This window comes from Solanum tuberosum, unplaced genomic scaffold, assembly GCF_000226075.1.
Source record: "Solanum tuberosum cultivar DM 1-3 516 R44 unplaced genomic scaffold, SolTub_3.0 scf00326, whole genome shotgun sequence".
NCBI lineage: Eukaryota > Viridiplantae > Streptophyta > Magnoliopsida > Solanales > Solanaceae > Solanum > Solanum tuberosum.
The window spans coordinates 575,229-592,175 of NW_006239272.1; the positions used below are offsets into that span (position 1 = coordinate 575,229).

Below are 16,947 nucleotides of genomic sequence, written 5' to 3' on the forward strand. Positions count from 1 at the left end.
ATGGTAATAAAAGTTCAAATGCTACTTTTCAACGGTAACATTTGAAAAAAAAAATTGTATAAGAGGAAGGCAATCCCTCATAAACAAGTCAAACACCTCCATTTTTACAATGTCTCAAGCATCTCAAACATCCAATGAGAAAAAGTCTTACAATTGTCATTGTGGTAATCCAGCTACGTTGAGGACATCACACACCGATACAAATCCAGGTCGACAATTCTTTAATTGTGCAATTGGCATATGCTCTTTTTTAGGTGGTTTGAAAATGAATCATCAACGAGTAGCCCATCGAATTTTCAAGGCGTTGCCAAATTTGAAATATTAAAAAAGCTATAGAAATCCGAAAAAAATAGGGATCTGATAATGACTTTCTTAAAAGAAGTCGAAGAGTAGAGGAATCACTTAAAAGTGTTGCTAAAAGATGCTGAAATAGATAGAGATCAACTAAAAGAAAGGTTGATTTTGGCAGAAGAAAAAGAAAAACGCCTAAAAGCTATATTGTGTGGTTTATTTTTGGTGTTTGCTTTTTGAAAATGCGTAACAAATGTGTAACAGGAATGTAGTGCTAAATAAATAAAGTATTTCTCTCTATTTATTGCACTCTTATTTCTTTTATTTTTGATCGATAATGTTATAGATCATCAGTGATAACAATCTATAGTATTAGACATACAAGTTTATTAAGAAATAGATTAATAAGAAATCTAAAACCCTGCATAATAAAATATGTTAAATTGTCAGATGTACATTTTTGTCATCAAAAACAACAAACCACTTTAACCATGTTCTTAAAAACCAACTTATCAAAAACCTATTGTCTTAAAAAACCATATCAAAAAACCAATTGCCTTCAAACCAGAGAAAACTCAACTATCACAAAAATCGATTGTCATAAAAAACGAACAATTTCAAAAATTGTCTTAAAACACCAGGGAATAACCATCACAAAAACCTCAACTGCCCTTACTCATCACCACCAACCTCACCATTAAGCTCCATCACAATCCATCACGTCTATTTCTTTTTCCACTTCTGCCACATCAGTGGCCAAGCCTTCTTCTTCCAGCTTTTCCTCTTCTTCATTCTCTGTTATCTTCTCCTCTTGTTGTCCTTTCTCTTCTTCTCCACTTGCTTCATTTTCTTCATTTTTCTTCTCTTCCAGATTCTCCTATTCACTTTCTTCTTCTTTATTTTCTTCTAGTTTCTCCTCTTTTTTTTCTTCATCGTTCTCTTCCATCTTATCTTCTTCTTTTTCTATCATCTTTTCCTCATCTTGTTGTTTCTCTTATTCTTTCATATCCTCTTCCTTCATCTCTTCATCAACTTCTTCAACAAAATATGCATCAACTATAGCAAGATCATCATCGACTACAACTAATGGAAGGATCTCGTCATCAACTGTTGATGATGAAAAGTTGTCATCATCTACTGCAAGATCCATGGCTAAGCATTAATACAAATAAATTATTTTACACAAATAATATATAAATTTATCTACCTTTTTTTTTCTTTTTCTTTTCATTTCTTCTCAATTTCTCCTCTCGTACAAAAGCAACAATTTTCACCATTGATTGCTCGAGGGATGCAACACGCTCACACAGACTTTCATCTTTAGAAGTACTTGGTACAGAATTCTCACAAGGTTAATTAGGATTGTGATCATTTGAATAATCATCCTCCACATTCTCTACTGCAGAAGTGAGGACAGTGACACCTTTCAAACTGGCCTTTAAGGCATCAATGATTGTGTCCTTCACTTCGTCCGTATATGATTTTAATGTTGCCATATAATTTTGTTTTGTCTCACGGACAGTAAGTATGAGGTATGGATGCACAATCTACAAAAAAAATATAAATAGTACAAGACCTTCACTAATTTACAAATATTGCTAGATAATAATAAAGTAGTTTATACCTTTGTACTTCTCCCTTTGTACTTAAATGGATCACCTTCGACAACATTATCGCTCTTTGTCGTGTGCCATCTAAGTAAACGGAGAATGGGCAGAGGAGAATCCAAGGACTTCTTTNNAGTTTATACCTTTGTACTTCTCCCTTTGTACTTAAATGGACCACCTTCGACAATATTATCGCTCTTTGTCGTGTGTCATCTAAGTAAACGGGGAATTGGCAGAGGAGAATCCAAGGACTTCTTTCAATAATTATCAAGATGAGAAAAAATCTCATATATCCAAACCTGAAATTAATAAAATAACAAATAAATAAACAGAGACTATGAAATACTATATAAATATATAAGAGTTTAATATTAATCAAGTACATTATTGATAATAAGTACTATAAATGCCCAGGGGAAGCCGTACAAAGCATACGATGCATTCCCTCTTTCCTTGTAGACTTCACTTTGTTTCTTCAAATTAATTTTGTTCTTCAAATACTTCACTGTTAAATCAAAACACTCTTTCCCCCACGGATAACTCTTGAAAAAATCTAAATCATCGACCATCTTAATGTGGTTTGAATCCACAATCTTAGATCGATCGTGGGCAAGCAACATCGAGTGGACGAACCAAACTAAAGAGCACTTCAACTTATGCTCCTATTCAATCTGGTACCCTTAATAAAGCTCATCAACTTTGTACCACTGATATTTTTATTCTTGGTCACTTTATAGTAAAATTTCTCACCTTTCTGATGCACTTTTTTTTATTTTTACATCACGGGGGTATGCTGAGCAATTCAGCCCCGTAATCAATGCAAACTTTTTAAAGCCAAAACAAGCAGGCTTATCATTCACACAAAATCACATCTCATGCAATTTTGTATCATTTTTTACGCGACGCAACAACATGTAATGGACCATTTGTCCATTGAACTTGTAATGTTCTGGAATATTTCTTAAATGTCCAAAACAAGTACCTTTAAAGTCATTATAAAAATTTTCTTGAACTAAAACATTTCTAAAATCACGATAAAGAGTCATTCTTGCTCTCACAGAAATTTTCGCTGGAAAAGATCCTAACTTATCCATCTATGTGGTTAGATTATAGGACTTACCAGAGATCTTTCTTGCACAAGTTGGCAAGGACAGGGGATCATCATCCTCATCTCCAGTATCTCGGCTATCTCTACTACTCTCCTCATCTCCACTATCAGTGTTTTCTTCACTAGACTGAACATCATCAGTAGCCTGGGTACTACTGTCCTCATAGTTGTCGATTTCAGCCATCATATCAGAATCCGAGTTAGACTTAGGTTAGTCAACTACTATTTTTTTCTGTTTTGAAAATCTTGAAACTTCTTCAGCCTTTCTTTTCTTGTTTTTAGAAGGCTTAGAAACAGATCTTTTAACAATGTCACCTCTAGTTTTAGGAGCCATACTGTATTATATTCAAAAACATAATTTTCATATCAAAATATCGACAAGTAGTCTATTAATACAAACAGAGTAATGCTAAATAAAATATGAAAAAAAGTATCATTTCCAACAAAACTCGACAATGCCATTGACTTAAACACCATTATAGTCGCCCAAAATACAGTAAAAACTTTCAAATCGATAGACTAGATAAACATAAAAAATCAAAAATTTCTACACATTATCCAAAGCAAAACGTCAGTAATGATTCCGAATAAAGAGCATGAACTAAAACGAGTCAGATTTTTAGAACTTTAAGCAAAAATCTAAACTTCGCTACACTATCGCAATAAAAACATCAAATAGGCTAAAACTTATTGAAAACATGATTAAACTTACTTGAGAGGAAGAAGATTCCAAAAAGATCCAACTAAACTTGGGAAGAAGATTGAAGAAGATTCCACTGACTTGGGGAACAAGATTGATGAAAAACAAAATAAACTTCACTTCGTTTTTCAAGAACGATTATAGGATCTAACAATTATACGATTATAGGAAGATGGAAGTTTTGTTGGAGAATGATCAATTTTTTTATGGAGGTTGATGATTTCGTAAAGAGGGTTTATGGAAGAAGACGAAGCGTTCTCCAAGAGTTCTCTGAAAGGTTCTGAGGTTTCCTCGGAAAATGCATATACCTAATATTATTAAATATTTTTTTATACTTCTTGGGATTGTAATTTTTTATTTTTTATCATCAATAAATAATATTTTATCACAATATAATATATTTTTAAATGTATTGGGATTATAATATATTTTTGTAAAGTTATATCTTTTTCCCAAGTTTTAAAAATAGTAAACAAGTCCATGACCCCATATTCACAAATATACCCCAAGTTTTAAAAAGGCCAAAGGGACCCATGACCTCACACTTTTTCATTTTTAAAAAGCCCAATCCTAGAAAATAAACCAAAATTAAATGAGCAACTTTCACATATAACAAACACAAAATTCATATTAGTATGCTATAGCAAAGTTGCATAATTGCGCACCATAGCAAACATATATATGTATAATTCGCTATACATATACAAAAAAAACAGTTGTATAATTCGTTATACATATACAAAGAAGGCAGTTGTATAATTCGCTATACATATACAAAAGAAAGCAGTTGTATACAAAAGATCAATTGTATAATCTGTGTATGTATAAAACGAGAAAGAGAGAAAGGCAAAAGAAAACTGGGCAGGGAAATATTTGTATTGTATAATTATAAGTGTATAGGACGAAGATATATGTAATTGCATGTATATATACAATTTTATCTCGCTTTATACAAACAGAAGTGCAATTTATACATTTCGTTTATGTTTATATAAGCGAGAGAGTCGAGGGTGGCGAGCGAGATTTGGGAGAGTGGCGAGCGAAATCTGGGGAGAGGGGAGAGGGGAACGAAAATATATGTATATATACAATTTCCTCTCGTTTTATACAAACACAAATACATTTTATACATTTGTGTTTGTATAAAAAGCGAGAGAGGCGAGCGAGATTCCACTAGGGAGAGTGGCGAAAATAGCAATAGTTTGCTATAGGGTACAATTAAATCAAAGTATATTTATAGCATTTAATTTGAATTAATAGTTTGCTATTATATACAATTTTTCCAAATTAAATTAAGTGGGTATAGAGTAAATTAAGTTATTAAGGTGTCCCCAATGCCAATTCTTCTCTTGTAACTATACTGTTCTCTGGCTTCTTTCCATGTCTGGCTATGTAAGAATCTTCCTTGAATCTGGACAACCTTCCTTGTGTGATTGTTTCCATCCTTAATACGTTGCTGTCTTTAGTAACCGCCATCATTAAAACCAGGTGCAATAATTAAAGGCTTGCAACATTAATTAAATAAACATTTTAATTTTTTTAAAAAAACATTTTAATAAAGGAGGTTTCGTGTGAAAGTAGGATTTTGAGTACATGTAACATAGAATTTGAACCACTTTTCAAACTTATCCGTGTAATTGTAACGTGTTAACTTCATACAAAAAAAAAAAGTAACGGACGCGTGACAAGATTATCTAACAACCCTCTATTGACTCGTGATTGCAATGAAATAAAAGGTTAAAAATGAAAGCACTAAAATACCAGAATCCATAAAGAAAAAGTCTGAAAGAGGAATAGCAATAACAGCATAAAGGTGGAGAATGATGAAAAGATGAAAGCATTAGGAGACAATTCAAAAGCTATGGGACCACCATTATTCCATTTGTTAACTTCAAAAAAACATCTGAACTTGTCATAAATTATTAGTGTTGTCTCCAAACTGTTAACAACGTTAATACATTTCTACTTCACTATCTAAACTTAGATACACCCCTGATTTATCACACGACATAACAAGTGATCTTAAACTCTTGTAGGAGCATGCGACTCTTAATAAAAAATTGAGTGAAATCTAAAAACACCTTTAAACTTGACGAGATTTAGGAGTGTATTTCACTCATGTTGCAAAATTGAAAGGTGTATTTTAAGTTCAGTTAGTCAAATTAAGAGGTGTTGTTTAAATTATCAGTAGTTCCAAAACTAATAATTCACATTAAATTTATACTTTATTTTCAATAGTTCTCTCTATTAACAAATGGCCTTCATATTAAAATGAAAAATACCCTACAAACTTTAGTAGCAATAACTCTTTAACATAGCCGACGAAAAAGTGAAGAATTCACTTGGTTTCTAGTCTAATTCAACATAAAGAGAAAATTTGACATCTTTTATTCGTTTTCAAAATCAGTATTAACTTTCTAAGTAGCAATACCTCTCGTCATCAAATATTAATCGTGTTGTCATTGTTTTAAAATACTATTTGATATTTGAGAAATGCGGTATGTTATTTATCACTACTTTTTTTTTGGTCAAGTCGTCCTTTACTTTTGGGATAGATAAGAAGGAAATATGGTCAAATATATTGTGGATTATTTAGAATGGGGCAGTTTTATTTTACATTTTTGAGCTCAAAAATATATTTAGTGTTAAATATTTTAATTTAAAAATATCCTTTAAAAACAAAATAATTTAAACATACCCTTCTTTCTAATGATTGCTCCAAGATTAAAGAAAAATGGATCAATGTTCTTTTAATTTTGGGGGATGGGTTTTGGGGTTGAATTTCTGGTACAAATATTAACATAATATAAAAAGGGAAAATGCTAAAATATGTCATTGAACTTTTAGAAAAGGTTTATTTATGTCATCAGTTAAAAGTTTGGTTCATATATATCATTACCGTTTAAAAAAAGGCTCATTCATGCCATTTTTTTTAATTTCAGTTTTGCAAAATCATTTTTTACACCCCAAAAAACTTTTAACACTTATTAATTGGAGTTTTGGATCAAATGTACTCTTTTTCTTCTTCCTCAAGAACACATGAAAACATAAACAACTCCCAATTTTCAACATCTTCAATTCTTCACGAAATGATCTCAAATTTTGACCGCATCATTAATTTAATTTTTTTTAAAACCAAATTTTTAAAATTATTTGTAGAGTTTAGAAAATTCACCCGTATAAAAAAATATATTCCAAAAAAAGGAAAATCAGTCCCAAAATTTTAGAATTTTCCTTTGATATGTGTTTTTATAGTTGTTTTTGACATTAGATTTTTGTTCCCTAGTGGTTTTTGAGTGTATGTTCAAAACTTCAAATGATTTGAAGCTGTGGAGAAAATTCTACCATTAAAAAATGTTGAAAGTTGTAAACTTTGAAAATTTTCAAGTGGGTCTTATTGAGTTAGGTTGAATTTGAGCTCATAAGATATTGAGTTTCAATATCTAGCTCGGAGCGAAGCTACTCTTGAAATTTGGGGTGATTTTGTGAAGAATAAAAGAAGATTGAAATTCGGGACTTGATAATGTTCTTGGTGTTCTTAAAGAAGAAAAGCAAAAATAGTACATTTAATCCAAAAACTGCAATTGAAAATTGTTAAATATTGTTTGGGGTGTAAAAATGGTTTTAGCAAAACCAGAGTTTAAAAAAATGGCATGAATGAGCCTTTTCTTTAACATCAATAGCATAGATGAGCCAAATTTTTAACAGATGACATAAATGAGTCTTTTCTGAATGTTCGATGACATGTTTGTGCCTTTTCCCGATAAAAAAAAAGTAGTTTAAACACATCCCATTTTAACAAATAAAAATGATGATGTATCACATTTTGGGTTAATAGTAAGGGAACGCTTTACCCCCAATATGGAACTTCCCACATGAATCTAGATTTAATTGAGCTTCAGTGTACTGGTATCCGAGCGGAAAACGAACAAAAAAAGATTATTAAACCTGCTTTTTAAAGAACACGAAAAACTTTGAAAGACAAATATTATGGCTTCTTATAAGGACATCCTCTTCCATGTTCACTGATCCACTCACCTTAAAAATTCAAAAAATATTTAGTAGCAATTAAGATGCTTGAGTTGTGCTTTGCAAAGAAATTAAAATATTTTGTAGAAGTGAGAAAGAATAGAAGTTTCTCACATGGCAGGTTAGTGCTTGCTTAGTCAACTATGTTGGCACCAAATGTGATTGATAATTTTATAGCACATTCATTCACGTGCCAAAGTGGATGTACAATGTCAACTCTGCCTCTATGTTGCTCTTGACTCTCCAATTATACTTCCACATCTCGTGTTAGATCCTCCAAAAATGCACCGTTCTAGGAGGACCCGACGTACATTTATCAGCATTTTTGAAGAGTCCACACAGAGGAGAAGTTGAAGGAAAGAAAACGGAGGGCAGCTTAAGCATATGTTTCAAGCAATCCTCATCAAACACACATTAATCATTTTCTAGGGCCAACAATAGTTGTCACATGAAAAACAAGAGCATATAAGAAAGGCACCAAAATGACCTAAAAACATCCACAAAGTGTGTTCTGCAATTGAAGTGATCAAGTCACGTATTTATACACAACATGTTATCTTTCGAAGCCATTCTACAATGAGGAAAACAGAAGAGCTAGGGATAATAATAAAAGAATCGCTTCGAGTAAATTCTAGTATATATATAGAGTGAGACTGATTTAGACAGTGATAACAATGGCAACTGTTCATAAAGTTCAAAGTTTGTAGCTTCCCCGTCCCCATCGAGAAAATCAACCATCATATGGTTTGGTTGATTTGTTAGATTTCCTCTTTAACACAACAATCCAGGTAACCACTTCCAATAATAGGGCGATTACTCCTAACACAACTAGTATGCCAATATATGCAGACCTCCACTTTGTCGCTGGATCTAATATGTCGAGACCTTTGAATACATTAACCAAGCTGAGGATAAGCATAGTATAGCCAACTCCATGATGGTAGATATTCCAGTAAAATCTGTACTTATGATCCTTCTTCGGCCTCAACAACAAGGCAAAAACCTACCGACAAACCAAAGATAAGCATATACACAGAGAAACCAACTTAAGTTCAAAGAATTTACCTATCTAAGGTGCGCATATGACAAGTTTCTGTAGCATAAATGATATAATGAATAGCTAAACGTAATGATGATTCAGGTCTCAGGAATACAGAAGCATTACCTGCAATGTTGCAAGACAGAAAAGTGCAATCCCAATATTGCGATGGACATCATAGGTGATACCCTTTGATTCACTTCCAAGCTTAAGACCAGTTGCCCATCCAGCAACTCCAATAACATAAGCAGAACATTGGCAGGAAATATGAAGATAAAACCATGCTGGATCAGCAGACTGGAATGTTCTCATGTACCTCGCAATGATGATCCCGACTGGAAACAGAAATCCCCAACTAATAGCATTAAGGATTCCATGGATCTGCAGTAAGAGTTACATAACTTTTTAAACACTTCCAGGTAATGGATCCACCATCAACTAGTCCAATACAATCAGAAAAAACTTTTTTCTTTTAAACAATTCAAGAAACATCAATTGAATATCCAGTAAAAGCGACTAGTATTGTTTCAAGATTCCTCGAAATAATACTACATTATTTCGGAGCCCTAAAATCTTTGTTGAACCCTTAAATCTTATTCTACTGCTTGAACATGAAAAGGGCAAATATAAACAAAAGCTAGCGACAAAAGGGAAAAAAATTCAACAGATGCTATATGAAAAAAGCCCAACATAAACTAAACTAATTCACATAAAAAAATAATCTGCGTTTACTCAAAAATTCAAAAAAAATTGACCATCTTAGGTCCATCCTTAAACCATATTTTACGGTGAGATTGACTAATATTAAAATCAAAGCAGGATCTGAAAAACTCACATTTTTTCTACTGACCCTAGAATCGCCAGAAGCGCTGGTTTTGCTTTCTCCACTCAACAAATCAAACGTTCCTTTCGAGTTCAGATTAGCTGGCTGAAAACCATGTTTTGCAGGAAACCCACCGGTAACAGAGGGTCCCACCTGCCATACATGATTCAACGTCGTTTTCCCCTTTTCCGGTAGCACAAGCGTCGCAAACAACCGCATCAATCCGCCGGAGAATTCAGCCGCAGTCTCTTTAACATCGAACCACAATTTAGACGACTCTTTAATTGAAGAATAACTCGAAATATCATACGTTTTCACCACCATTTCTCCTTTGGAATTTTTGAATGCAAACAATGTTTGCGCCCCAACCATACCGGGAGCATTAGGATTAATAGCCCACGCAATCCATCCGTCAGGTTTGTCAGGAGGTGCAACGAATGCGACAGAAAGAGTGGAATTATCAGCATCGTATGTCCAATGAAGGAATGATTTCAGTACCGGAAGATCGCTACAACGAGCATAAACCTTGTTGTTGGTGAATTTCTGTGATGAACATATTTGGGATAGTGACGGGGAGAGTAAAGAAGCAATGACAAGAATAACGGCAACCAAAACGGCCGGCGAAGACATCGTTGCCGGAGATTAAGATTTTTCCGTCGGACTTTTGTAACGACAAGATTCCGGCGATTGTGGAAAATATATATATTCACAGGAAGGCGTGTATGAGAACCTCCAAATTTGGAAGGTTATAAATATTTTTCCAAGAATATGGTTTTTTAACCCTACAAATGTACTAATATGCTTTTAATTCTTTTTAACAAATTCAATTCACATGGCAAACTCATGTTGATATACACCCATGCGTAGGCGTGTGATCATCAAATTAATTTTAATTTTTTTGTTGTTATATTTGAAAACTTTTGAAGCTGGAGTTATATTTCGTTATATTTTTTCTAATAAATATTTAGGATTGAATGCATTTTTCAAAATAATATGAAATGTAATTTAAATGAGTTTATTTTATAAAAACAAAAACTTACAATAAATTTGAAAAAGAAAATTTTATAAATGTGAAAACAGGGTTTTGATTGATTTTCAAATTCGAAATACAACATTAAGTTGGAATTTGAAATTTTTATAATTGTACACTTATTTTCAAATAAAGTAAAAAAAAAAATTGGAAATTTTTTTTCCTCATAGTTAAAGGGGTCCTAAATTTGTTATTTAATTATCAATTTTAGCATAGAATTACATATAAAATGTTTATTTTATTTCCAAGAGTTGAATTACATATAAATCTGTCTAATTGTTTGATTTCCAATTTTGGCATATAATTCCTTATTAATCCGTGTGATTATTTGATTTATAATTTTGCCATATAATATATATAAATATGTATGATTATTTGATTTTCAATTTTAGCATAGAAATTACCAACAACAACAACAAAAAGGGATAGTGGTTGTACCATCCAAAAGCTCGGGTTGAATCAAGAAAAATAATTAGTACCTTGGTCAAGATACAATACTTGAAACTACAAGTGAATCCAAGCTAATCATTGGCGTAACATATTTATGCATATCAGATGAAAACTGAAGCAGAAGTTGTAGACTAAATCATAATTGAAATAGATTTCAAGAATAAGTCTATTACAATTGAATACAAATGTTTGAAAGCTTTTAAATTGAATAGAACACTTTATCGGGACAAGGCCCCCAACTAGTCATAAAACAAATTTGAAATAGGGATAGAAACAACTAAAGTATGTCCCCAAATGAGGAGGAATCACCAATTATTGTATTATGAATGGCCACTCTCAATCTACGAGCCTGAGAATGATCACTCGTATCTACATCACATGAAAAATGTAGCGCAAAAGAGGTATATAATCAGTACGAGAAAGGTATTGAGTATGTATGAGTGAAACTAAATAGTTAATTTTATATCTATATCATAAGTTGAGAGAAGGACTATAATGAATCTTTCAATTGTACATAAATATCAACTGAGGAAGAATGCAACGAAAGATCATAAATAGATATTTCTGAAAGAAAATGTATATCTGAGACTATACTTTCGAAATCATATTTGAAAAAATACATATGTGAAAATCATTCTATCTTTCATCATATCTATGACTATATACATGATCATATCGATTCAAACTATAAAAAATATAATGTCTAAGTGGAAAGTTTCTTATAACCGACATACTCTATGAGCTCATGATGCGCCAACTTACAATCTCAATTGGGGAGGATGTCCCTATACCTTGCCAGGGTATAGAACCTATCTATCTAATGTGGATCCACTAATATGAGCCTCTCAGGGTCAAATGGTCAACCGACAAAGTGGTGAAACATAATCTTACAGTGGCACATAATTTTAGAACTTGGGCTATCTAGAACCCTCATTCGCTCGATATTAAGTCCTACTCTCACAATATATTATTTATATAGTTTATAGCAGATCTAGAAGCTTATAATGAGTCTTACAAATCTTTCTTTCTAAAATTAAATACTGAAATTTTCTTCTAAAAGATATCTTTCAAATCATGAGAAAAATTTCTAAAACATGCCTAATTTGTAGATTTTCAAAATTAACTTTTATAATAACATAAAGCTCTAAAATCAATATAAGCTTTAAGAATCATAGATAAAATCATGTTAAGAACTAATAAGGATGACAATGAAAAACCTTGCTAAGTATAAAAACGCAATACAATAGTCAAAACTCATAATCATGAATAAGTAATTGAAGAAATCATGCAATTGAATCATAAAAATTGTGAATTTGAAAGTGGATTTTGTAAATCCTAACTATAGAATTGAATTCATGTAAACTGGGGAGTTTTAAATATAAGGATGAAAGGAATTTATCATTAAAGTCCTACATACCTTAATTGCTCCAATTATTAAAAAAAATGATCTTGAAAGATGAAGAACTGCAAAACCTTTCTTGAAACTTGAAAATAAAATCTTGAGGAATTTTCTTGAAAATCTATGAATTTGATGAGTAGGAGATATTAATTGGTGTTAAGATGAAGAAATTATGAGGTTTTATTGTCAAATTTGATAGATCCCTTGAGGAAGTTAGTTTATTGAGACCTTCTCTCTTTCTAGGGTAAATTTTTGAACTAGGGAGGTGAAGCACGACTTTGAAGTCTTTTATTAGCGATTTTGGCGTGCACCAGCAAATAACATCTTGGATGCACAACCGGTGCGCAGAAAAGTAGTCGTTGCTGCCTCAATACGCTATAGTGCAACCTACGCACAACAAGACACTATCTAGTAAATACAGGCACAACTTCATTCATAAATATCAAATTGAGAAACGGTTTAATGTGTCAGAAACTAGACTCAAATACCTTTAATTTGATAGGCCATGGATCACCTAACACTTCATATTCTGAGAAATATGGTTGTTTGAGGTTTAACCCTTGTATGAACTCTGCAAAAGACTTAGTCGATAGAAAAATTGCGAACTCAATTTAGTGCTAGAGGTCCCTTATGATCCTAAACCATACGGATACATTTCGTGCACTTAGGAATGGACCTTAAGCACGTATACAAATTAGAAATCATTAGGTTCAACCTTTACACATGCGAAAAAGTATTCGTATTTTTATTTAGAAGTTGCGGGGCATTACAATATCTTTTCCTTGGGATCATTTATCCTTGAATGAAGATCAAATCTAGAATGGATATATGAATGGAGTAAGCCAATATTTCTTTGGGCTATTTTTACTATATACACTAGCATAAACTAAATTGTACTAATAAGAAACATAGAGGCACAAGCTAAGAGCTTAAGAATTAGCATAGACATGAATAAAATAAACAAAGAAATGAACTTGGCCTCTATTATCTTTGTACGACTAGAAAATGGAACTCTTACAACATTTCATGGGAAGGAATCATTGGAACCGACATGAGTTCATAAAGTATGAACGATGTAGATTTGAACATGGGTCACACACCATCTAAAGATACTTTACATAAAACATGGGTACCAAAAGCATGAGGTAAAAATAGTGTTACTATGCCTTAAGCGATGCGAGTGATGACTTTTAAGCTTAGTAACACTTCTCAACTACGCTTCTCCTCTTAAATAGCACCTTTCATCAGCTACAACATATAACCCTCACAAGGGTACATGTGACTACTTCGACTCATGTTTGAGTCTAACTACATGCTCTCACCATATTCAACTCTAACTTGGAGTCACAAGTCTCTACACATAAGATGAACGTACTAATCATATATTTCTATATGAAATTTCATTTTAAGAATACTAATTATTTTTATCACCTCAATTAACCTCGAGTTCAAATCAAGAAGCTACTAGTGCATAATGCATTCACCCCTATGTTATGAACCTAATATTCAAGCCTACCATTATAGCCATTTTATGGACTTCAAGGTAACCCATTTCTCTAACAATATTTAGATTTCATAACATCTTTACAAGATAAATTTTTCAAGGACTACTATCAAAAGTAACGCCCTTTAATCTACATATTTTGTATAATAGATCCTTGATCTCCTTTACTTTTATAACCTTAGGTAGAATAATTGTACACCGATCTTCCCAATAAGGTGAGGGTCTTCTAAATAAAGATAAAAGACTGGTAATTGAATCAATAATCGTAGTTACTAGACTAGTTGTCCTTTCTCATCTAAATCTAACATTCAACTACTACCAACACCACTATCGTAACATAGGGAAGATTACTTAAAGAATAAAAGTATGAGAAACTAGAATAAAAGATATATTGTTAAATCATAGTTTATATTTATCATGATTTTAACTATCACACCCCGAGTCTACACCCTAGGCGTGGTCGGTACTCGGAATCATTTATGGCGCAAGAGAACCCTTGGCCTGGCATGCTAGAACATTGAACATTAACTAATGCGGAAGTAGAGATTTATAGTAATAGGATAAGGTACAAAATGCTGAAATAATCTTTTATAATAAAGAGCACTGAAACATCTGAGCAAAAGTTTGAAATAAAACTAAGACTACTAATGTCTATGACTCACAACTATGTCTAATGAAGCCTCTAAAATAATTAAGCTAGATAAGTCTATTGGGACAAGACTCCAGGCTTATTGAAAGCTAATACAAATAAAGTGAATAAAATATGTTGAATCATAACTGAAGTCCTATGAATGTGGGGAAGATTCAGAACAAGCTGAAAGTGGAGGAACTTAGTGGAACGCTTTTTCATGAATCTGAATCAGAGTGCTAAAATCTAAATCATAAAATGATGCAACACAAGTAGTGTTATTATATGGAATGTATTAGTATCTAAGATAAGGACTGAGATCAACAATTATAAAAACAACTGAAAGAACTATAAATCTTGATCATGAGTAATACATACGATAACTGAAGTACAGAAAATTAAAATTGTGACATATGGCATAATATTTCATAAACAAAAAATGCATATCGGAGACCATATTTTCTGAAATCATATCTAAATGGATGCATATATAAAAATCATGCTATTTGAAATTATGTTATCTAATATCTTACTAACTAAAATCTTATAATGATTATATCAAGAAAATATAAACATGGAGTTATATCTTTTGGCGGGAGTTTCTCGTAACCGACATACATCATGTGAGCTCACGATGCACCAACTTACAATCTCAATTGAGGAGGGTTTCTCTATATTTTTCTAGGGTATAGAAGTGGATTGGCTAATTTGAGCCTCTTAGGGACAAATGGTCAACCGACAAAGCAGGAAAATATAATCATGCGGTGGTGTAATGTACCATATCTTGTGATTTTATTTTTAATTATGAAATGACCATTTTCCCCCTTTTCATAGTATTTTCATGCTTAGTTTGTATTTCAGAAATGGTTGGTGTTGTCCCCAATGTGATCGGGTGTATTTTTGGTGATTTGACCCCTCTTGAATTGAGAATTCTTGATAGGATTGACTTCGGTCAATATTTTGAGTTTCGAGCATCGAATGAGAATTTTCCCAATTTCATCACGTTTGTAACGTTGAGTTTGAAATACTAAAGTGGTTGGTAAGTTTTCTGAAGTCTTATGTTGAGAGTTGAGTGTTCAGGTGAGAAGTTTAGTTTTAGGCCTAAAGAGAGGTTTGAGAGGGTATTTCTGTCAAAATGATATTTTTTCAAAAATCTGACGATTACATTGAGTTTGGAATGTCAAATTTAGTGGGAATAGCATATTTGGTTTATTTTTATCGGGTTTCGAATGAATCCTACAGGTCCATCTAGAGACTTTAATAAGTTAGGAAATTAATTTTGTTATTGTTGCCCACGGTCAATGTGGTCAAAGAGTCCATTTAAATGGCTAAATCAGCTCCCTTTCTTCCATTTCACTTTTTTTCTCCATTCTTTTCATATTGGGAGCTTGGAAGGGAGACTTAGGAAGCATTTTCTTGAGAAAAACTTGTGTGGATAAGTCTCTTTATAGATTTTATATCATTTTCTTCAAATTTGATCTTCCAAAACAGTTGAAAATCAAGATTTCAAACGTGGGTTTTGGGGGTTTTTTCCCCCTAATTTAAAAATGAGTAATTTCTTGATTTAGAGCTCAATTCTTGCTTGTTTTAATGGGTTTTCAACCACGAACTCCTCTTGACTTGTCAAATTTGATTTTTAACTAAAAATCTGATTTTACTCTTTTGATTTCCGAAGTGATTTTTGGATTATTTTACCTCTGGTTCAAATCCTACCAATATGGGTATCATTGGACTTCTTTTGATGAACTTTTTTCATTACTAATAGTTGAGGATTGTTCCGATTAGCTTACATTTGAGGATTTGCTCCGGTAGAGTTGTTCTGGTGAAGTTTCAGCCTTGAGGTAAGTTTGGCTATCCCTCTTTTAGACTAAGATAGGTAATTAACTTGTTCTGAGGAAGTCAACTGTGAAATGAGTTGTAATATGTTTTTAGAGGCTGGTAAGTGTTGATCTTTCTGTTTTAATTCGTATGATGCCTATTTATGTTGCTTAGCATGTGTGGAGGTTTGTGTGATGTTTGTAATTGTGTTAGGAATTTTGTGATATTTGAGTAATTTCCCGAGAGAGAGGTGTGTGACTTATGTTTATATTTGACGTGGAAATTCTTGAGTAGGGATTTGAGTTGATTTTTGGACCACCTTAAAAAAAGAACCAAAATGCTTTCTAATTGGTAAAATATTGGTTTTAAATGGTTTCCTCCACTACCCCTATCCTTTGAGAACATGTTTCATGACCTATTGAGTTTGGAACTTGATTCTATTTGAAATTCTTGATGAGCTGATTATGTCCTTGTGTTATATGTGTTGGGAATCAGTTATCCTCATGCAACATATCATGGTT

At 32.5% G+C, this 16,947-nt stretch overlaps 1 protein-coding gene across 1 annotated transcript; it reads right to left on the bottom strand.

Moving 5' to 3' along the window:
* Nucleotides 1-8,231: 8,231 nt before the first annotated feature.
* LOC102581489 (cytochrome b561 and DOMON domain-containing protein At3g25290-like) lies at nucleotides 8,232-10,405 on the bottom strand. The gene is made up of 3 exons (XM_006361263.2): nucleotides 9,610-10,405; nucleotides 8,901-9,155; nucleotides 8,232-8,738 (listed from the first exon to the last, which is right to left on the bottom strand). Exons 1-3 carry the CDS (start codon nucleotides 10,225-10,227, stop codon nucleotides 8,466-8,468), a joined length of 1,146 nt encoding a protein of 381 aa, XP_006361325.1. The 5' UTR covers nucleotides 10,228-10,405; the 3' UTR covers nucleotides 8,232-8,465.
* Nucleotides 10,406-16,947: the final 6,542 nt, after the last annotated feature.